Source organism: Mastigoproctus giganteus, chromosome 8, assembly GCF_048544385.1.
Source record: "Mastigoproctus giganteus isolate SK-2022 chromosome 8, ASM4854438v1, whole genome shotgun sequence".
In the NCBI taxonomy this organism is placed as follows: Eukaryota; Metazoa; Arthropoda; class Arachnida; order Uropygi; family Thelyphonidae; genus Mastigoproctus; species Mastigoproctus giganteus.
The window spans coordinates 183,488,114-183,512,095 of NC_143582.1; the positions used below are offsets into that span (position 1 = coordinate 183,488,114).

A 23,982-nucleotide genomic window follows, 5' to 3' on the forward strand; every position below is an offset into this window, starting at 1 on the left:
ATATACACACACACACACACACACTGTGCTGCCACTTTATTAGGTACACCCCCTGCTGTGCACACAAATGGTTTGTACCACAACGTTGCAAGTCACATGACCACAGTTGTGGATATAAATGCAGCAGAACAACCTTTCTAGTATTAGTTAAGCATACAAACTGTAGCAAGAATGGGGAAAAGGAGTGATCTAACAGATTTCGAACATGGCATGGTAGTAGGTGCAAGACAGGCTGGACAAAGCATCTCTAAAACGGCAGTTCTCCTGAACTTTTCATGCACCACAGTTTCAAGGGTGTATTGAGAATGGTGCAACAAACAGAAAACATCCTCTCAACAGCATTCCTGTGGAAGAAAATCGCTTGTTGATGAGAGAGGTCAGAGGAGGATGGCTAGAACTGTGCAAGCAAACAGATGGGCCACAATGTCACACATCACATCAGAATACAACCTTGGAGTACAGAACAAAATATCGCAAATAACCACTAGTCGCACTTTGTCGCGAATGGGCTACAACAGCCGAAGGCGACATCATGTACTTTTGTTATCAATGAAGAACTGCACTGGCTATCAAGGATTGGAAAACAGTTACTTGGTCTGATGAGCCGAAGTTCCTGGTGCATCATGTTGATAGAAGGCTCAGAATTTGGCAAAAACAACATGAATCCATGGATCCATCATGTCTGACAACTACTGTGCAAGGTGTTATGGTGTGGGGAATGTTTTCTTGGCACACATTGGGTCCATTGATACCCATAGATTCACGTCTGAATGCCACATCATACCTAAACATCGTTGCTGACCAAATGCATCTGTTCATGTTGACAGTTTATCCTCAGTCAGGTGGTTACTTCCAGCAGGATAATGCACCGGGCACAAAGTCCAAATCACTATGGAATGGTTCCAGAAACATGACAATGACTTTTCTTTGCTGCAGTGGCCCACTCAGTCTGCGGATCTCAATCCTATTGAACATCTTTGGGATGAACTGGAAAGGGCTGTTCACTGCAGGCCTACACCTCCGTCGAATCTCGAGGAACTGCATGACACACTCGTGTCTGCATGGTACTCCATTCCTGCACAATGTTTTCAGCATCATGTTCAATTCATGCCTAGACGAATTCAGGCTGTTTTGAAGGCTAAAGGAGGCTCAACACGCTACTAGGTAGGTGTAGCTAATAAAGTGGCAGCACAGTAGGTGTATATATATATATATGAAAATTATATAAATCATGAAGTATGCCAAGTGATGGCCTTACAGCCTGATAATTCTTATATTCCAAAAACATGTTTGTGGTGAGGGGTATTTAGATCTAGCCATTATTTTAAATTTTGATCACTGCTGGCCAACGAAAGCAATGCAAAAATCACAGTGCATCTATCAGAAAATTTTTAATTTTAACAATATTTATGCTTTATCTTAATTTCTTGAATTCAATTTATAAGACAGCATTTTGTGAGGGATTCATATGTATATGTAGTAATTCATACTTTATTACAGAACTAAAAGGCACTTTTTCAGAGTGCACTCTTAGCAGTCAGTACCATTAGTTAATTTCAGAGTGCACTCTTTGCACTCAGTACCATTAATTTATTTCAGAGTGCACTTTTATATCTGGTTTCAATGGACATTATGAAATACTACTTCACTACTTTTTTGGTAACAATAGTCAGCAAAAAAAAAAAAAAATTTTTTTTTTCACTCTCTGTTAAAATTTAGGATGATTCTTGTAGATTTGATTGCTGAATTCAAATATGGGACCAATATTGCTGTAACACCCACCAATCTTAAGGGAGAAGGGATTAAAGCCAAAAACTAAGTTTCTAGTAAAAAAAGATTTCTAAATATATTTTAATAAAATGTTACATACAGTACTAAACATTTAACAATGGGTCTATTAATCTTATTCTATTTACAAAAATGTTTATCTCATAACAAAACTCTTATTTTGTCGTGTTTTTGCCCGTACTTGATTCAACAGTAGTCTGCCAACACACTTGGGCTCCATTTTCCCTACTATCTTTTTTCCTTTGAGAAATATCTTGGGGAAACCTCTAAATGTGTGTTCATCAGAGACCACCCCCAAGTTTTCAGGAAAAAAGACTAAATGGGAATGTTGTTGGCAATTAAGCTTTAATGACATGTTGCATCCCAACTCTCTGTAAGCTGTTGGGATGCAACATGTCACTGTTGCCTCAAACAGGAAAATCCTTCTCCTTTTTTGTCCATCGCTTTCATAAATATTTTTATCAAACCTAGCTTGCCACTACCCTGCAGTAGCAAGCTAGGTTTGATAAAAATGTTTGTGAAATATCTATTTATCTCCATGTGCAATGGAGGTAAACAAATTTTTGACTTATCCACCAAAAGAGAATGTGCTAGATTTTTCTGGCCTGGTGTAGTTTCTGTACGGTCTGGCCATTTTTTTACCCTGTAGTGGCAATCCTTCGCCCAGCTGTCCCACTCACATAAAAAGCAACTGTATTTAGTGTATCCACTTTGCAACCCCATCAGCAACGCTACCACTTTTAGGTCAGCACAAATTTTCCATTTGTACTTTTGATAGCATATTTTTTGCAAAAGAACCTGTACATTCTTGCATGTTTCTTTCATGTGAATTGCATGGGCCAATGGTGTAGATAGATACTTATTTCCATTATGGAGTAAAACTGCTTTCAAACTGACCTAGGATGAACCATGAAAAGCCTCCACTGCTTGGGTACATGCTCCAGATGGACAATGTTACAATAAACCAAAGCACCATCCGTGGAATAATAGGTTGTTATGTTAGACTGCCTCTTCTAATAAAAGACACCTTGACATGCTTTTCAGGAAGATTCCATTACTGAAGCCATGATCCTAGTAACTGAGCCTTGGTTTTGAAGAGGTCCAAATCTCTGACTAAATCATTCAATTCTGCCTAAATGATTAGATACAGCTTTGCAGTATCAAGAGTTGAAAAGTGTGGATCTGTACTCATTCTAAGTTCTGCATCTTCTGGAACTCTTTTTCCGATCCTGAATCAGAGCCAAGTCCATAAGTTTCTGGTGGCTTTGGCACTGGTATTATATCATCATGAAAAAAAAATAATAATAATAAAATAAAATAATAATTTTCCTGTAATCCATGCCATTTTATCTAAATACCAATAAATAAGAATTGAGATGTTTAGCTTGAGGGAAAAAATATTCTACAGTGCATTATGTTTTTCTGGCATGACTGTCTGGGTCCACTATTGTTCCTCCTTGCTGCACTGAACCAACACAGCTCAACTAATACAAGTTTTATTATTATACACATAACAGAAGTTGTTTTTAATCAGAAGTTCTTCCAAAAACAAGCTTGGCTACTCAGTTTTATTTGATACATTTGTTCATCACTTAAAACAAAATCACTAACTGAGGCTTCCTGTTGTCAGATGAGTGTCCCAAATAGGTCCAAAATTGGTCAGTGGTGCCTTTGAGTTTTAATGTTTTCAAGAATCTCAAATTCCCCTAGTGGGTAATGTTATTTGATTAAAAATAATATTAGTTACTAACATTCATTCAATTAATGCTAGTTTTAATTGTCCCTTTTTTTTTTTTTTTTTTTTTTTAATTACATGATTTGATAATTCGTCATAATCATATTTTTTAGCTACTGATTTTCTATTCTACTTTCATTAAAATAATAATTTTTCCATGCATAAACCAAATAGTCACCATTTTTTTTTTTTTTCCCTAAGTTACTGTCTTATGTTGAGACACATGAAGGAATAAATGGCCAGCCTGGTTCAATAGTTAGCATGTGCAGCTACAAGTATGGAGGTTGCGGTTTCAAGCCTGTATGCTGATTGGTTATTTAGGAGTTCCTTGGCACATTGACTACTTTAGTCATAATGCACCAGTTCATAGGGCATTAAATGTTCTTCGCTATGTGTTATATCGGTAAAAGTGTGTGTGTCTCTAATAGGATATCTGCATAAACACAGATATATATCACCAGTGCCACACCAACCCTGTGTTCGAGTGTGCGATGAACACGGGTAGCCAAATCCAAGAGCGGCTGAAATGATGTAGAATCTAAGCATAATTTGAATAAATAAAATACGAATAAAGAAATTCTTGTCATAATAAACTAACATAAAAATAGCAGGCAGCCAAACACTTATCAAAGCGCTATTGTTCTTGATAGTTGTTCTGTAAATGTAGTCTTTATTTGTTGACTCAGTATTTGTCAGTTTTTAACTTGAGCTGCTCAGTAAACAACTATGGATATCAATGTATGCATACTATGTGTTTCTTAAATTTATAAATGGCTCAATACTTAACAAAACAAACAATTTTTAAAAATGATTACATAATGAACCTGTAACTTTTTTGATTCTTCATTCATATATTAGTAGTTTTTGAGAGCACATTATACAGTATTACCTTGTTTAATGATAGGGATGCGTTCGCTGAAACAATTGGATCAAATTTAGGGGAATTACTTGTTCGTACCTAGTCACCACTAACTAAAAACTTTTGTCAGTTACGTTATAGCGAGTATCGTTTACAGAGGTAATGAACTGAAATTTAACATTTAATAGTTTTATTTTAAAGTGCAGTGTATTACATAAGAATGTTAAAAAATAATTTTAATAAATATTATCAGCGTTAAGTTTATTATAAATTATCTATTTACTTAAAGTATTGAAGTCAAATTACCCTGCACAGGGTAATTTGAGTTTTCGTAACTGAAAAATGTATATATATTATTTATTTATAATAGTAATAGAAAATATTTTTTTATATTCAGCCATGTCTAAAGACAGCCAGACTAACCGAAAAACAAAAAGATTTTCCTGTGCACAATATCATAAAAAAAGAAAAGCAAAAGATGAAGAAAATAAAAAATCAGAAGGTGCTATTTTAAAATACTTTCAAAGTCTCAAAGAACCATCAACGTGTCCAGTAACTGTAGCAGAAAGTAGTGAAAGTGGTTCGGGTTCCAATGAAGAAAATAAAGATGACAACGAGAATAAAAGTGAATTTGAAGATAAAAATGAAGTGCCGAAATGCAAATAAAAGATATTGAAGTAGATGAAATAAGTGACGATCCAGATGTGTGGCCATTAAGGCTGTCTAATAAGTTAGTGCAACTTTTAATTCAAAATGAACCTGTTCAAGTAAAAAATATTAATTATCCTGTTAATAACAATGGGAAAAAATTTTCCGATTCATATTACAAATGTACTTTACCTAATGGGGGAAAAAACTCAAGAAATTGGTTGCTCTATATCTTTGAATAATAATGTTTTTTGTTTTCCCAAGAATTTGTTAGCTACAAATGGATTTTCAGACTGGCAACATTTGTCCCAATTTTTATCAAGACATGAAAAGAATGAAACTCATATTAAAAACTATACTAAATGGATGGATCTTAGAAAAGCATTAGAAAACAAACCATGAGAGATCACTACAAGCAAGATATTTTTAATCATGAAAAAATTCATTGGTATGAAGTAATAAAATAGATAATATATATAATTCAGTTTTTGGCATGACAAAATTTAGCCCTTAGGGAACGAGTAATATTTTGTTTGACTCAAATAATGGCAATTTTTTAAAAGCTGTGGAAATGATTTCAAAATTTGATCTAACTATTTCACACCTTCGAAGAATATGAAATTCTCAAAATACACAAACATGTATGCCAACATATCTGGGTGACAAAATTCAGAATGAAATAATTTCATTAATTGCTACCCAAATTAAAGACAACATATTGTTTATAGCAAAACAATGTAAATATTTTTCTATAATATTAGATTGTACACCTGACATAAGCCATATGGAACAACTTACTACTATATTATAATTATATTCATAAATTTAAATGAAGTTAACAAAAAAGTAGATATAAGAGAACACTTTTTAGGATTTTCCCCTATAACAAATTCGACGGGAGAAGGGTTAAGTGCATTTATTTTAAACAAGTTTAACGAATTAGGCCTTGATATTAATGATATGCACAGGCAAGGTTATGACAATGGAGCTAACATGAAGGGCAAACATAATGGTTTGCAAAGAAAAATTTTAAATATCAACCCCCATGCTTTTTTTTATACCTTACGATGCACAGTCTCAACTTGGTGGTTAATGATGCTGCCAAAATTAATTTTGAAACAGTATTTGAGTATATTAGAGTATATTTTTGAAAATAACTTATGCACCACTTTTCCAAACATAGTGGTTGCTCTAAAATACGAGGCTACTAGAGACGGTCGTGTTCAAAGCCCTAAGTGGATTTTTCTTATTTATTGATTTGAAATTATTGTTTTTCTAAAACTTTTGATTTAAATTTAGTAGTATAACATTATTTTGTGATTTTCTGATTAATTTGGTGTATTTATTCTTTACTCGGCCTTGTAATTGCATAAAAGTATCGGTAAAGGTTTCCACGTGTTTCAACTCCGCTACCGTTCGTAATTTTCCCGCCTTTGTGATACGATAGTTACATACCGTACTAGATAGTGTTAGTTGAACTTCGTTAGCAGTTAAATTGTACGTTTAAATAAATACATATAACGACTTAGATTACAAACGTAATATAATTAATTATATTTAACATAATTAATAACATAACATAATTAATTATAATTAATTAATAAATTAATAGAATCATGACTCAGACCAGAGCAGCAAAGCAAAAGGCTTAAGCTAATGGAAGTGCTGTGGCTCAGAGCAGAACTGAGGGGGGGGCAGTTGTCCTCTGACTCACAGCCTTATAAAATGCACTGTTTGCTTGATGTTTGCAGAGCAATCGGGTACGGGACACGATACTGCCAAGGGGGATGTCTTTGTGTGTGCGCGATACAAGGAGTGTATCGATATCAGGCAACAACTCGGCGTTCTTGTAGGCCTATATGAGAGCTTGAAGGACAGGGTGGATGCCCTCGAAGAAACTAAATTGAGGGGCCCAATCAAGCTCTCAGCTGCCCACATCAACGCCAGAGCTTGCACTTGGGCATCGCGTGACACAGAGACAACCCCCAAGGCAGAATGCGCTGGTCCCGAAGGAACTAGTAGTTGTTGGTGACTCTATTGTCAGGGAAACGGGGAACATGCTTTGTAAAAAAGATAGGTGGAACAGGACCAGAGTATGTCTGCCAGGGGCAAAGGTTGATGACGTTGTAGAGCGAATATCATCTTTTAAGGGCACAAAAGGTGATATAGTTGTACACGTTGGCACTAATAATATTAAGAGTAGGAGACCGGCAGAATTACTTAACAAGTATAGGTCACTGTTGAACAAAAGCCGAGAATTAGGATTGAATTTGAAAGTGTCTGCAATTCTGCCCAGACACGATAGGAGGGAGTATATGATGAGAGCCTTGTCGATCAATTCGGCCCTGGAAAGATTGTGCAAGGCTCAAGGGGTAGAATTTTTTTCAGCCTGGACTGTACTTGTTAACAGGAGAGATTGCTTCTACAGGGATGGGATACGCTTAAATAGAAAAGGTGCAAGAATATTTGCTGATGCTATCGAGGCAGTGTTAGGTGGGTCGGAAAACTGCTAGCTTGGGGGGAGACAAAGACCAATAGATTGACAGTAGCCACTGGCAGAGGTGAAAGAGATTCTTGCACTGCTTCTATTAGAATGAGCAGAAGCCTGAAAAACAAGATGCATGGTATTTCAGAGACTGCTGGGAGCCATTGCGGTACAAGTAAACACATGGGTTGTGTTAGGGTAGCTAAGAATAGAAACAGGTGCAGGTATACTTGCGTGTACACCAATGCTAGGAGTTTAGTAAATAAATTTGATGAATTTGAGGTATTGCTCAAAACATCAAAGGCAGATATTGTTGGGATATCAGAGACGTGGTGTCACACAGATATAAGGGATGCAGAACTGCAATTTGGGGAGTACAACGTCTACAGAAAGGATAGACAGGATAGGAAGGGGGGAGGGGTTATGCTATTAGTTAAGAAACACATAAAAACCAAGGAAGTGAAGCCAGTCGACATCGCCGGACAGTGCAGTGTTGAGTCAGTTTGGTGTGACATAAGCATTGGGAAATCAAAATTGAGAGTAGGAGTGTGCTATAGGCCTAATGACTCTGATGAGTATAATAAGGAACTGTACAGGGAAATAGAGTGGGCCAGTAAATCAGAGAGTCTTATAATGGAAGATTTTAATTTCCCAGATATTGACTGGAATTTGGGGGCTGGTTACTCACACACTAGCAGGGCTTTTGTGGATTTATTGGATGATTGTTTTCTACATCAGCATGTTCAAAACAAGAGGCAACTAGAGGGAGTAATACTCTCGATTTGATTATCAGCAGTGATTCTTCATGCATTAAGAATCTGCAGATAAATGAACCACTAGGTGGCAGTGATCACAGTGTGCTGAAGTGGGATTTACTCAAAGAGGTAACTACCATTAGGGGTAAAGGGAAGGGTTATTGCTTCCGTAAAGGCGACTACGATGGACTGAGACAGTATTTAAATTCTATACAGTGGGACAAACTGATGATGTTACCAACAGCAAATTCGAAATGGGAAGCATTCAAAGAACTTATCTTGGAAGCTACTCGGCTTTACATACCAACTAAGAAATATTGTTCAAGGTTTAGGCCAAAATGGATGTCAGATGAACTAATGAGGCATATGGCAGAGAAGAAAAATGCATGGGATACTTACAAATTAACACATGACACAGAAGCCTATGATAGATACAAGTTGATATGCAACCAAGTTACAAAGGAGGTTAGGCAGGCGAAGGCAGATTACAAGAAATCCTTGGCAAGGGATGCAAAGAAAAACAGCAAAGAGTTCTTTACTTATGTAAACTCTAGAAGGAAGGGGATGAATCAGATTGGTCCACTTGATGGGTCAACTGTTGATGATCCTGCTCAGGTAGCTAACAAACTAAATGAATATTTTGCATCGACATTCACACATGAGGAGTTATTCAGCAAGGGGAATGCCAGAGGTGTATTCAACTCTAGCAGTAAGCTACAGAATCTTGAAATAACTGGGAGTAAAATGGAGGAGAAACTGTTGAAGATAAACACAAGAAAGGCACCCGGGGTGGATGGGTTCTATCCAGTTATATTAAAGAGGCAGCAAAGGAAGTAAGCAAACACTTAGCCATAATTATGAGAGCTTCCTTGGACTCAGGGGAGGTACCCATAGACTGGAAATGTGCAAATGTGACCCCAATTCACAAAGGAGGATCAAAGGCTGACACAAGTAATTATAGACCTGTGAGCTTAACTTCTGTTCCAGGAAAATTAATGGAGGCACTGGTTAAAGAAGCACTGCAGGATCATTTAGACAAGACTTCAGTTATAGCTCAGACACAGCATGGTTTTGTTAAGGGGAAGTCTTGCCTGACCAACTTGATTGGATACTATGATGCAGTCACAAAAGAACTGGATGCAGGGAATAACTTTGATATTATATACTTGGATCTTAAAAAGGCTTTTGATACTGTTGCACATGGAAGACTGCTACACAAATTGGAGCAGTGTGACACTGGAGGCAAATTGCTGCTATGGATAAAGGGGTGGTTGAGGGGAAGAAGACAGAGAGTGGTAATTAATGGACACTGCTCATCGTGGACTAATGTTATTAGTGGAGTCCCTCAGGGCTCAGTGTTGGGTCCATTATTGTTTTCTGTATTTATAAATGATATTGATGATGGTATATCAAGCTTAATGTCCAAGTTTGCAGATGATACAAAGGTTGGCAGGATTGTCAAGGACACTACTGACACTATGCTGCTGCAACAGGATCTGGAAAGGTTGAGCAGATGGGCTGAGAGGTGGCAAATGAAGTTTAACATTGACAAATGTAAAGTACTACACATAGGAAACAGCAACCCCAGAGCAACGTATGAACTCTATGGTACTACACTGACAGTGGTAGAGAATGAAAGGGACTTGGGGGTGGTTGTGCAGGCAGATATGAAGTTCTCTGATCAGTGCAGACGGGCTACAAGAGTAGCTCATGGAGTATTGCCAATGATATACAGGAATTTTTCCAGCAGGGATAAGGAGGTGATTATTCCATTGTATAAGGCAATGGTCAGGCCACACCTAGAGTACTGTATACAGGTCTGGAGGCCTCATTTCAAGAAGGGTGTAGAGCTGCTGGAACGAGAACAGAGAAGGGCAACAAGATTAGTGAATGGAACAAAGGGGTGCTCTTACGAAGAAAGGCTCAAGTTTTGCAAATTACAGTGTCTGGAGACTAGGCACCAGCGAGGTGATCTGATATATACACCTGATAGAGGTGTATAAAGCCTTGAATGGTTTGAGCATGCTCAATGCTGATGGGATTCTTCCTCTAGCTCAGAAAAATCACCTGAGAGGGCATAAATTCAAATTGAGGAAAGACAGATGTAGGATAGACGTGAGGAAATTTGCCTTTAGCCAGCGTGTGGTTGGTTGGTGGAACAGACTTCCATCCCTTGTGGTGGAGGTTGATAGCCTAAATAAGTTTAAGGCTCAGCTGGACAGGTATTTTGAACGAACAGAGGGGTGAAGTGGAAGTGGGTTTTTTTTTTTTTTTTTTTGCTGATGCTGCATAAGCTTGCTTTCTTGCATCAAATGCCTCTACTAATGCTAATGCTAAATACTTCTTGCATTGCCAGTGAGTGTAGCTACCAGGGAAATATCATTTTCCAAACTAAAAATTACCTGTGTAGTACAATGTCTCAAGACAGATTAGATAATTTAGCACTAGTCTTGATAGAACACAATTTAGCTGAAAGTTTAGATATGCATGACGGGATACGTCTGAAAGCCTGAAAAGTTCAAGTTATTTAATATCTAGTCATTTTATAAGTTAAATATGTAATAACACATGGATTAAACTTTATACATGTAATTATGTTTAGTTATAAATAAAGGTTATTATTATTATTATTATATATTTATGTATTTTATAACAATTATTATTAATATCTGTTTTCATGATTTTTTTTTCAAAACTAAGTGATATTATTTAAAACATACATATCAAATTTCGATAAAATTTATTCCACAAAGCTGTCTTAATTTTATGTTACCTTTTCATGTTCAAATTTGTATAGCATGAATAAAGCATGATAAGGAAATAAAATAAAAAATATAAATATTATTTATAAATTCTAATATCAATAAAATATTATTACAAAAAATTTTTGTGGGGGATTACAATGTTCCAGGGTGGCATATTTTTCCTTTGAACATGGGCAGCCAATATATACAGCACCACCCTATAACATCACCTGCGTTCACAGATGATATATATCTCTGTAAGCTGAAAAAAAAATAGAATAATTCTCACTGGAAAAAATTATTTCCAGTGAATTATAATACTCCTTCCACCTCAGATCAGTTACCTAGAGCCATAATTGAAGAGTCTTTAAGAATTCCTTTAGTCTCTGATAAAGTGGCAAGTGGTGAATCATTATGCTGTCACGGAATGTACCTCGGAAACTAGTCATAAAACTAGGTGCAATGCTACTCCCTTCACCTTCATACAGTAATTTAGTTACACAGTTCAACTCTTACAGCAAATCTAAACATGCTGATCACATACACAGCTTTCTTTGTCTGGAAATGAATGCAAAAGGCATCACTTTGCACAGTGAACTTCTGAAGTGTGTGTGGTGGGGCACAGGTAGAAATATATTTGAAAATTGTGTTGGGTAATTTATTTCTTCATTAATTTTGGATTTTATGGACCCACTAACCATTTGTTTCATTTTTTCTAATTTTATAATTTGTTCAAATATTAGTAAGAGAATTGTTATTGGTGTTATGCTACATCAGCATCTTTTTTTTTTTTTTTTTTTTTTTGGTAGTTGTTGGCGCATAGGCTTCTGTGGCCATAATGCACCTCCCAAGGTTTTTGCAGTACTTTGATCCAAGCCCGAGGCAGGAATCGAACCCGCGACCTTTGGGTTGCCAGGCAGGCACTTTACCCACCCGGCTAGCCCGGTCGGCATCAGCATCTTACACCATATTGTGCGAGTATATTAATATATGGGCTGAAAAACCAAACTTACTCACAGAGGGGAACTCCCTACTCCCTTCACCCGAGATCTGCTAACTATAGTCCCAGTTGAAGCAGCCTTTAAAAAATTCTCAAGTCAGTTAGCATGAAAAGTTATTGTTCTGTTTACTTGATTTTTCAAAATACTGGATTATGTTATAATACTGTAATGCTAACACTTTAGAGAAATTTCTTTACTGTTTATTAAGCTGTACATTTACCACTTAGTAAAAAGTCATATGGTTACCAATGCAACATGAGTAGAATCTAACAAGATAAAATGTTCAAACTATTTTATTCACTTTAATTTAAATCTTTCTACAATTAAGCTTATTTTAACGCACAAACTCAGGAGTGCGCCAAAAAAAAAAAAAAAAAGTATATTAACTTTCTTCCTTAATCGTCTAATAAAAAGGAAAGGGATGGGAAAGATTCTGTAAGTACAGCATTAAAAGAGAAAGTGTACCTGATATTCAATATCCTTCTCCTTAATTACCAGTGGTAAATTGGCAGCCTCTTTAAGGCTAGAGCTACTGGATGCATTAGAAAGACCACTGAAGCTGAAAACAAAAATTACAGTCTTAATATTTTGTTTCATATAAGTTTTAATAAAATAAACAGCACTATACACCAAATTTTCCACTCAAATATCTTCCTTTATAACTTGCCTAATTTTCATTTTTTTTAATTATTGTGAAGTAATTTTTAATACTATTTATTCTAATTAGATTATTTTAAATTTTTAGATTATTTTTCAAATTATGACTTAGCATACTGATATCTTGATATATCTTTCTTCACATAATAGATTCCCACATTATCTGAGCCCCTCTAAACTTCTATTACTGATAAGAAAAATTAGCAATCCAATGCTATAATGTACAGCAACATGAAGAGGTAGTATTCTTGTCTAATTGTGCATTGTCTAAAAAAAAATTTGAGTTTGCAATATGCAGTTTTTGTCTTATGAAATATATTTATTTCACGCATTCAACAGAGAGTTTTCAGTACAGAGTAATAAGAATAAATGGTAATGTACACAATCACTCTCACTAAATGAATACTTTCTTTAGTGGTTTGACAAACTTTTTTGTGCATAGGTCAATTCATACTTTTTTGAAATTCTTTTGTACTCATCATATGAATCCCTTTTCTTTTCAAACACCAACAGCAGCCTACCATTACTTGCTTCATTCCATTTATCCTAGTATCTTTTTTCCCAGTTCTGGTATCTTGGTGAAACCAAGATACCAGAACTGGGAAATTTCATTCATTGCAACAAGGTTCTGTGAAAAATAAATTTCAAATAGCAAATGGTTCTGTGAAAAGTATTCAAGTTGGCCAAGCAGAAAATAAACCTTCACACTCATGTTGGAAAGTAGTTTTTTGGAACTAATAAGCATGTTGTCTACAATCTTCTCATTGTCGCTCACTGAAATTCAGGGTTTATGTTGAATAAAACCAGTGAACAAACAACACACAATTTACAGACACAGTGTACTTCTGCCTCACAGACTTAGTTGTATGGTGCAAAAACAAAAACAGAATAAACCTTTCTCTTAGGCATAAAGTAAAAATAAAAGAATGTAATTCCTTTTGTTCTACATATTTTTATAATAAAAATGGCTTGCTTGCTGTTTGGAAAGTTAACTAGACCACATCAAACGGGTAATTAATAAAAATCAAAGGCGATATGAGTTGTTCCCCTCTATATAACAGTTTAATGATCATGTGAGGGTGTAGAAATATACTATGCTGTGTTTAAAGATAAAATACTTAGTGCCTAGAGTTGCAACATAAAAGTGTAACTATGCTGCTGCAAGAAATGGGCACAAAGCTTAAAAAAAAAAAAGATACAGCTAGGTCGCGATTAATGCGAATTCAAATAATGCAATATTCGATTTAGTGCGAATTGTATAATGATACCAGGAAGCGTTTAATGTGAACCAAAATTCAGTTAATGCGAGGCTAGCACAGCTAGCCTCGTATTAGACGATTAGCCTCTACAGCGTCTAGCTGTTACATTTGTTTATCTTCTCATGTGCTACTGCCTGTCGTAATATAAGTTAGTTAGTTAATATAAGTTAGTTAATTTGTTTTAATTGTTTTAAGAAGTACCCATAACAAAATGGACAAAAGGAAGATTCCTTCAGATAAAAACACTACGAGCGCAAAAAAGAAGAGGCTCATTATTAGATTAGAGCAAAAAATTGATGTGATTGAAAATATGAACATGGCCATAGCAATTCTAAAATAGGATGAGATGTCGGAATGCCTGAATCTACGGTACAGAATATTATAAAACACACAGGGGAAATAAAAGAAAAATGTAAAGTTGCATCAGCTTTTTGTGGTTTGCAAGGAACAGAAGTATTACTATGATAGAAATGGAGCATATTTTAACTGTATGGATTGAGGATTGCAATCAAAAACGCATTCCCCTTAGCAGCAGCCATTCAGACAAAAGCTTTAAATTTGTTTAAGAGAGTGAAAGAAAAAAATAATGAAGTAGAAGAAACGTTTAGTGCGAGTGCTGGTTGGTTTGATAGACTTAAAAATAGAGTTCAGCTGCATAATGTTAAAATTACCGGTGAGGTGGCCAGTGCAGATGAGGCTGCAGCATCTAAATATCCTGACATTTTAAAAAAAATAATCAAAGATGGTGGATACACTGATCAACAAATATTTAACGTGGATGAAACCGGTTTATTCTGGAAAAGGATGCCTTCCAGAACTTACATTTCTAAGAAAGAAAAAACTCAACCTGGATTTCAAGTGTCTAAAGATCACCTGACACTTTTATTGGGAGGTAATGCTCAAGGCAATTTTAAATTGAAACCGATGCTTGTTTATCAGTCTCCAAATCCTTGCACTCTAAAAGGCTACAACTAAAGATCACTTCCAGTTATTTGGCGATCAAATAAGAAAGCATGGGTGACCCAAGCTGTGTTCACTGACTGGTTTTCAAGCTATTTTTGCCCAGCTGTTGAAAAATATTGCAAGGAAAGCAACATCTCGTTTAAAGTTCTACTAATTTTGGATAATGCTCCAGGTCATCCAACTACACTCGGTTCATTAAGTGAAAATGTAAAAATCATTTTTTTGCTGCCAAACACATCTTTGTTGCAGCCCATGGATCAAGGGACCATCGCAACATTTAAGGCCTACTACGTAAGAAAAACATTTGAACAGGCAATTGCTAAAACTATGCTATGGAGACAATGCAATTTCCTTAACAGAGTTCTGGAAAAATTATAACATTAGACATGCAACAGAAAATATTCAGCATGCTTGGCAACGAATAACTGCACACAATGTGTGGAAGTGCAATTTGCTTCATTATGCAAATATTAGTGGTTTTGAAGAAACTGTTATAGAAGAAATAACAAATATTGGAAGAGAACTTGGATTTGATGAACTAAAAATTGACGATTGTTCGGGAACTGTTCAATTCACACTCGGAAGAATTGACTGATGATGATCTCCTACTTTTAAATCAACAAAGAGCATTTGAAGAAGACGACAATGATGCCGAAGAATGAGATAATGCGCAAGTGAAGGATGTTCACTCTCAAGGAATTCGAAGCTATCTTTCGAGCTGTAGAACTCGTGAAGCAAAAAATTATGGATGCTGACCCTAACCTCGATCAAAGCATGCAAATTTGCCAAGATGTGGATAAAGCACTCTGCATCTACCAGCATATGTATGGAGATTTAAAGAAGGAGAAAACAATTCAGTCTACGCTGCTAAAATATTTCGAAAGACAATAAAGATCTTTTCGTCAGTGTAAGCTTACCTTTAGGAATGATATTTAGAATTTTTTTTGTTTTTATTTTGCTTCCTATAATTACAATACTATATGACTTTGTTAATAATAAATTTCAATTATAAGTACATGTATATTCTTTTTATCCTTTATTGCAATATTTCATTAATAAACGTATAAAAACTTGTGTTTAAAATTTTTTATTACCTATTTCCGTCGAGCTGGAACCAATTACCGTACTTTGCACACAATTATAACTTCGAATAGTGCGAATTCGAATAATGCGACTACTTCATGAGATTCATTAGTCACACTAATCGCGACCTGGCTGTATATTACTTTTTTTAATATTTTAATTTGTACAAGTCCCCATCCAGGTTGAACAATTGCTAGTTATTTTTTCATTGAGAATTCCTCAATGAAAATCCAGGGTTTCTCCTATATGCCACTGTAGCATCTGAAAAGGCATAAGGCCAAGGTCAGCAAGTGTGTGTGTGTGTGTATGTAGGCATGTTGTTGAGTGCTGGCACTTGGCACAGCCAGGGGGCAGGGGACACCCGGTCCCCTGACTCCCAACCTTGGCCATGAGGAGGGTTGCCAGGAACTACTTTCTACCAGAGACTCTTAATGGGGCTACCAGGCAAGCCTGGGAGCTCCAAGGTTTTTAGGGAAAGGAAGTGGAGATAAGAATGAGAAGTATGGGGATTGGAAGGAAAGTTGGATAGAAAATAAGGGGAAGAAGAAATAGACATACCCTGAAATAGAACAGAAGAGTTTACAATAGTTTATAAAAAGAAGTGTATAGTGAATTATATTCTATTTACATTTAAAGTCTAATCTAAAGGTTCTTAAACATATCTGATTAGAGCTGAAAAGCTAACAACCAACAGTATCAAATGAAAATTATATACAAGTCTACAACCTATAGACAGCAAGTAACATTAACTGCCATATAAGTCCCCAAGAGAAAAATATTCATAACAAATGTCAACAGCAAGAAAAAATTAGTGTTTTCGACACTTTCCTCTAGAATGTAATTTCTTGCAAATTAATACTTTTGTTCTTGTACATGGTCATTAAAATTCGATACCTATAATGTATATCATTAACAGGACTTATTTTCCAACAAAGACCTAACTATTAACCTCTCATATGCACAAGATTTAATTGTCAACAACAGTTCTTAAGAAAAACTTACAATATAAAACTCAGCGAAACTCAGAGCCATATAAAACCTTATAAACTCTTTGGTGTTAACACCTCATTAAGGATTAACATTTACAATGCATTTTCATCTCATAAACACACTATCAGCAAAATCATAGAAATACAAGAAATTCTCCCTTGTTTCCACCAACTGTGGAAAATCAGTAGGATTATATACATTTTTCAAAATCTGTAGCTGATTTCTAACATCCAAATAGTTTTAAATAATGAATAATCTTGATGACTGATCTCATCAAGGATAGCATTCATAGTTTCTTGTCAAGATAATGTCTATGTACGATTTGGTTTAATAATTGTTGAAATTTCAGCAGGGTGAATTTTTTCCATGACAACCTTGTAGGCTAACCCCCAATGCTTATTTTTGGTCATTTTCTGAACCAAATGGTCCCAAGCTAAGTGCTTTTGTTTGTGGATGGTGTTAAAACATTATCTTTTTGCAGCCTTATACAGCTCTACCACACATGCAATTTCCTCTACATCCCTGTTGCTCTTTTAGCACACTGATAGTCACACCTGGCAAATTTAAAGTCATTTCTTAGGTTGGTCAATTGCAGAGTCCACCAAGGCACTGCATTGTCTCTTCTTTTCTTTTTAGCAAAACTCTCACTACAAACAGCAATTATTAGATTTGTTGTTTTCTCAACCTGCTGTAAAACAGGTTAAACATTCAAGATTTTTTTTTTTTTTTTTTGGTAGTTGTTGGCGCATAAGCTTCTGTGGCCATAATGCACCTCCCAAGGTTTTTGCAGTACTTTGATCCAAGCCCGAGGCGGGAATCGAACCCATGACCTTTGGGTTGCCAGGCAGGCACTTTACCCACCCGGCTAGCCCGGTCGGCTGCAAAATTTTTGGTCAAATTGGCTCCAATCAATATTGCTTGTCTTAAAACATGGAAAGTCATATGTCATTCTTGGACAACAAGAATTAGTTTTATACATTATATCAAAAGTTATTACATTATGGTCACTACTTGACCACAGTGTATGAACTTGACAATTTTGAATGTATTTTCCAAATGAACGATTAGAAAGTGTTAGGTCAATAAATGACTGCCCAGTAGAACTAACAAAGGTAGGAGGAGACCTTGTGTATTCCATAAATTTAGATCTTTTATGTAAATGAAATCTTCCAGCAATTCTCCCTTCGGAATGGAGATGGGGCTGTTCCACAAAGGAGAAGCAGCAATGGCATCAGTCAATATGACAATTCTTTTTCCAGCAAGTCTAATCAAGTTTTTTTAAGTAATTTAAGAATGGTTTAATGGGTTGTGTGTACTGGCTACATCTCATGTACAAAGACACAAAAAACATTTGCCTGAAGGTACCCTCCAAACTAGCATACAAACCACATAATTTGTGCAGAGACTATTTATTTTGGTCCTGGTGACAGTGATACCAGGATCAGCCAAGACCAGGGCCACCCACACTCTGGCTACAGCATTTCCTCCCACACTGGTAACTTCAGTATTAGACTGGATTATTTTACAATTATTCGGTAAGCCTTTAATAACTCCTTTATAAGAGTATAACTCTTGAAGTCCTAAAATTTTGATGTTCTGATCAGAAATAATTTTTGAAATGTCATTCATAACGGATACAGCTCTCTGGCAATTAAGCTGGAGGACCCTAACACCACCATTTATATCATCTTGTGTAGAAGGAAATTTATTCATAATTTGTTCTAGTTTTTGCCTGCTCTTGGGCCCTGAGATACTCTGAGCACTTGGGATCCCTGTATGAGAGAATCAGAACTTCATTTTCTGACTTGACAATTTGGGCATACAAATTGTGTAAATGAAATCTTTAGGGTAGTCATTAAACTGACGTCCCTGAGCACCGCAGTGCCCACAAGTACTTTCCATCTGACAGCAATTCTTTGATGAATGCCCATATCCCAGACAATGAAAACAACATGAGGCTGTTGTTGTTGTTTGGTTTTTAGGAGCATTAGCAACTAAGGCCATATTGCTCCGGGATATGCGGTGGTCATTCCCTGAATGACCTTTCCGCATCCTCCGTATTTGGTGGTGACGGGCTCGAACCCCGGTCTAATCAAGAAGCGTGTGCTACGCACTGCTGCTCCTTCCCACCTGGCTACGGAGGCGCACAACATGAGGCAACTGTAAAATCTTTTATACCATGAATGGACCAATTTAAATACACTTCATTATTTAAGTCTAAAAATATCTTCCTAACAGCATCAGGAACCTCAATCACCCAGTGCAAACAATTTTTATTTTTTGCACTGTTAAGAAGACGACATATTATGAAGACAACAGAAAACTATAAATTGCAGTTAGAAATTATTAAATGTAAATAAATTACTTTATTTCACAAAAGGACAATATGGCTGATATGCAAGCCAAATTAATTGTTGTTTGGCTTACATATCAGCCATACAGAGACTAGTCTCTATTCTTGTTTTAAACAAGTTGCTAGTTTCTATATACAGAGACTACCAACTTGTTTAATACAAGAATAGGCATGCTCTTATATAGGCTGAAGACTAGGCACCTGCGAGATGATCTGACTGAGGTGTATAAGGTCTTGAATGGGTTGAGCACGCTGATTGATGAAAGACAGTTGTAGAATAACATGTGCAGAAATTTGCCTTTAGCCAGCAGGTGGTTAATTGCTGAAACAAACTTCCATCTGTCATTGTGGAAATTGATAGCTTAAATAAATTCAAGGAGGAACTGGACAAACTTTTAGAGGGAATAGTTATGTGAATTTTTTTTTTTTTTTTTTGGCTGATGCTACATAAGCTTGCTTTTTTGCATCACATGCCTCTATTACTATATTGCTTAGAGTGTCTTGTAATCAGTCAACAGTGAGTAGATTTCTTTCCAAATTCAAGAACACTGGTTCTGCTGATAGGAAAAAAGGAACCGGACGCAAACGAGTCTACGCCAAAACAGGACCGCATTTTGAAGTGCTTATGCCTTAAAAACCATAAAGCTTCTTCGTCTGAGCTGAAAATAGAATGGGAAGAATGTACAGGAGTGGTAGCAAGTGCAGTAACAGTCAGAAGATGGCACTTCAAAAATGGACTTGTAGCCTGTTATCCTAAGAAGAAGCCCCCCCTCACACAAAAAATGAAAAAGGCCTGATTAATTCTGTGTAAGGAGCATGTCCAATGGACCCCCAAGCAGCGGAAGTCAGTTATTTTCTCGGATGAGAAGAAATTCAACCAGCATGGCTCAGATGGGAGACAAACAATTCGCCATAGACGTGGTAAAGAATACTATCCAGACTGTATGGTCTCCAGTGAAATTCCCTACCAGCCAAATGATATGGGGGTGCATTTTGTATCATGGAGTAGGTCAACTGCAGCTTATAAAAGGTTCCGTAAATGCCAATGGATACCTGGCTATATTAGAAGGCAAATTGCTGCCAACCATTAGAGACCATTTCAACCTGCCAAGTAACTACATCTTTCAGGATGACTCTGCTCCTTGTTATCGGGCGAAAGTGTAAGTAGGCACTTGTGTAGTTACTTTAGCTTCATTTCTGCATTAGAGGTTCAACAGTAATGTGTTACAGGTGAAAAAATAGTTGGAAGAACGGTCCATTACAACTCTTAGATGGCCAGGAAACAGCCCGGACCTGAATCCTATAGGGAACTTTTGGCATCGTGTGGAATCTGCAGTTGCCAGAAAGAAACCAAAGACCCTTTGTGAACTTCAGGAAGCCGGAATTCGTGTTTGGAACCACAAACTATCAGTTGATTATCTTCAGAAATTGATCTTGTCAATGCCTCGTTGGTGTGCTGCTGTCATGAGGGCCAGAGGCAGTCCAACTAAATATTAGTTTGCACCTGTTGAACTTTTCATTTTGTTTTCCATTTAAAATGATAAACTGAAAAATACAAACAAACACACATACACTGGTGTTCAAAGAAAGTGCATCACCCCTTAAAATTGTAATTGTCATCTAAATAAGGTAAGTATATGGCAATATTTCTTACAGATTGTATCAGATAAGGTTGACATGCAATTGAGGGATTCTGATAACATTTCAGCCATAATTGTCATGTTTACCAAAACTGTTGTATAAAGGTTGCAAATGCTCATTTTGGAATATTTTGAGAGCACCTGTGAAATATTAATTAGCTTTGCCTTAACTATTAATAAATATCTTTTGTTTATATTTCTATTTGTGATGCTAGTCATTAATGTAATATACCATTGCGAAAAAGGGTTAGAAATGTGAAATTCCTAGGTGATGCACTTTTTTTGAACACCAGTGTGTATATATATATATCTACCAGAATGACAATGTAAATTTTATTATTCATATTGTTGCTTTTTCTTTTGATCTACATCATAAATTTGTTGGAATTTAAAATACTTTTACCATAAAAAATAAAATAAGTCTTAATTTCATTTTTGGCATAATTTATACAAGGCTCGCCTGCTCATGAAATCTTCAGAAATTTTTCTCATAAATAATTATAAAATAATAACATTGATTTTTCTCATAAATAACTTGTGAATGCGAAATTTTCAGAATTAATAGAGAAGATTGTTTGTTTGTGCTGCTGCTCATTTTATTTGAAACATGAAATGATATTTTTCCCATTTGTGAGCAAATTCCATTAGTCCTTTATGTGATAAGGGCATGACTACAGAATCATTTCATATATCTATAAAGTATACTAGTTAGTGTCTACACTTAAATTATTTTAAAATACGTGTTTTCAATATAAAAGATGCATTATTCATAACTATGTCTACTATAATGCTAAAATAAAGGATGGCATAAAAAAAAGTTTTAAATTATTTTTGCCAATTTTTAGGCATCAATTGCTATGCCCACCTATGAGTTAAAGGAAATAATTATAATTGTAATCATTTCACATGGTAATCACAAAAAATATTATAAGACTTTTTTAGCATGGCAGATTATGGTCCATTTCCCTCAGCATGAATTGTTGAGGAGGCTTCCATCCTGCAGTAGGTTGATAATGGCTGCAGTTAATGTTTTAACTTATGTAAACACTAGAAGGAAAGGTATGAATGATATAATTGCTGATGATCGAACTGAGGTTGCTCATGAAACTTAATAGATATTTTGCAACTGTGTTCACACAAGAGGTTAGGAATGGAAGCCAAAGGTATATCAAATTAGAGGAAGATAAATGATTTTGTGATAACTGAGAGAACAGTGGAAGAAAAATTGTTAAAGCTAAAAGTAAATAAGACTCCCAGAGGCAGATGAGATCTATCCAATTATATTAAAAGAAGAAAAAAATGAGGTAAGCAAACTTCAACCATAATTATAAGAGCATTGCTGAATTCAGGGAAGGTTCCTATGGACTGGAGATATGCAAATATATCCCCAATTCACAAAGATGGATCAAAGAGTGAAGTGAGTAATTACAGACCTGTTCCTGATTACTGATCTCGCTTCTGTTCCAGGGAAAATAATGGAGTCACTGGTTAAAGAAGTAATGCAGGACCATCTAGACAGGAAAGCAGTTATATGGCACTAGCAACATGGATTTGTTAAGAGGCAATCTTGTCTGATCAATCTGATTGAATACTGTGATACAATAATAAAGGAACTCGATTCAAAAAATAATTTTGATTCTCATACTTAGATTTCATAAAAGCTTTTGATACTGTTCCACATAAAAGGCTGCTGTACAAATTGCAGGTGTGACATTATGGGCAAGTTACAGCTATAGCTACAGGTGTGGCTCAGTGGGAGAAGACAGAGGGTGGTTATCAATGGACACTGCTGTTATTGGACTAATGTTATCCAGGGTTCAGTGATGGGTCCAATATTGTTTTTTCAATATTTATTACTGATATTGATGAGAGCATACCAGGCTTAATATCTAAGCCTGCAGATGGTACAAAGGTTGGCTAATGGGTAATCAGAGCATGCTACTGCAACAATCTAGAAAAATAGCATATAGCTTTTTTTGGTAATAACACACTGAGGGCAGTGGAGAACAAAAAAACACTATGGAGATAATTGTGCAGTCAGAGATGAAGTTCTCTAAACAGCCAACAGGCTGCTAAGACAGTTCATTGGGTTTTGCCAATGATATACAGAAATTTACTGAGTACATTAAATGCTGATTTTATCTTTCCTCTTGCTCAGACAACACACAGGATGGGGCATAAATTTAAGCTGAGGATGGTTGCAGGATAGATGCATGGGAATTTTCTTCCAGCTGACAAGCAGTTTATCATGAGAACAAACTTCAAATCAGGTTTTGTGCCAATGGGACATCTTGAATAAATTTAAGAAAGAGCTAGACAAATTATTAGAGGGATTGAACAGGTGATGTGGGAAGTGGGTCCCCCCCTCCAAGGTTGATTCTGTATAAGCTTGCTTTCTTACATCATTTGCCACTACTAACACTAATAACCAAGAGTAAAACTCTGTTTCAAAAAGAAAGCAACATAATTATGATTGCCTATATATTAAAATTAACTATCATTAACCATCATTAATGAATTCTCTCTTTTAAAATACTCACCCACCATTTTCAAGTAGAGGGTAATATACAACTGGATCAACATCCTTTAATCTCTGTAAAGAATAGAAAACTTGGTTTAACATAAATAAAAATGTCTAAAATATTAGTGCATTTTAAAGAAATTTTTTTTCTCATATGACTTCAAAAAAGTTAAGTGTATTACAGCCATTTTTTTTTTAACTGCATACATTTTTACATAAAATCAATATCTTAAATTATAACACGATAAATTCAAATATAATACCACAAATGATTTTATCAGATCATGCAAAGCAGGCAAGCTAGAAACCCAAGTATCATTAATACTCATTTTTAATCTAACACAATTTACTATGCATTGGATTAAATTTTCTCTTAATCCAATGCATTACACCACATTCTGAATCTTCCAAATATCTGCAATGCACATTTGGAAATTCACAACAATGGGTATCTAGTGTCAGGATAACAGCACCACAACAAAAGTAGGGTGGCCAGAGCCT

The 23,982-nt window shown here is 35.8% G+C and overlaps 1 protein-coding gene across 7 annotated transcripts in view; it reads right to left on the minus strand.

Annotated features, from left to right (window-relative positions):
* Positions 1-23,982, minus strand: part of LOC150082055 (TBC domain-containing protein kinase-like protein) — a 311,436-nt gene that overhangs the window by 108,725 nt on the left and 178,729 nt on the right. For all 7 annotated transcript variants that reach the window (XM_090379947.1, XM_090379944.1, XM_090379948.1 and 4 more), the window contains 2 exons: positions 23,501-23,553; positions 12,481-12,574 (listed from right to left, as the gene is read on the minus strand). In XM_090379947.1, coding sequence (XP_090236073.1) covers positions 12,481-12,574; positions 23,501-23,553 — 147 coding nt within the window. The remainder of the gene's footprint in view (positions 1-12,480; positions 12,575-23,500; positions 23,554-23,982) is intronic.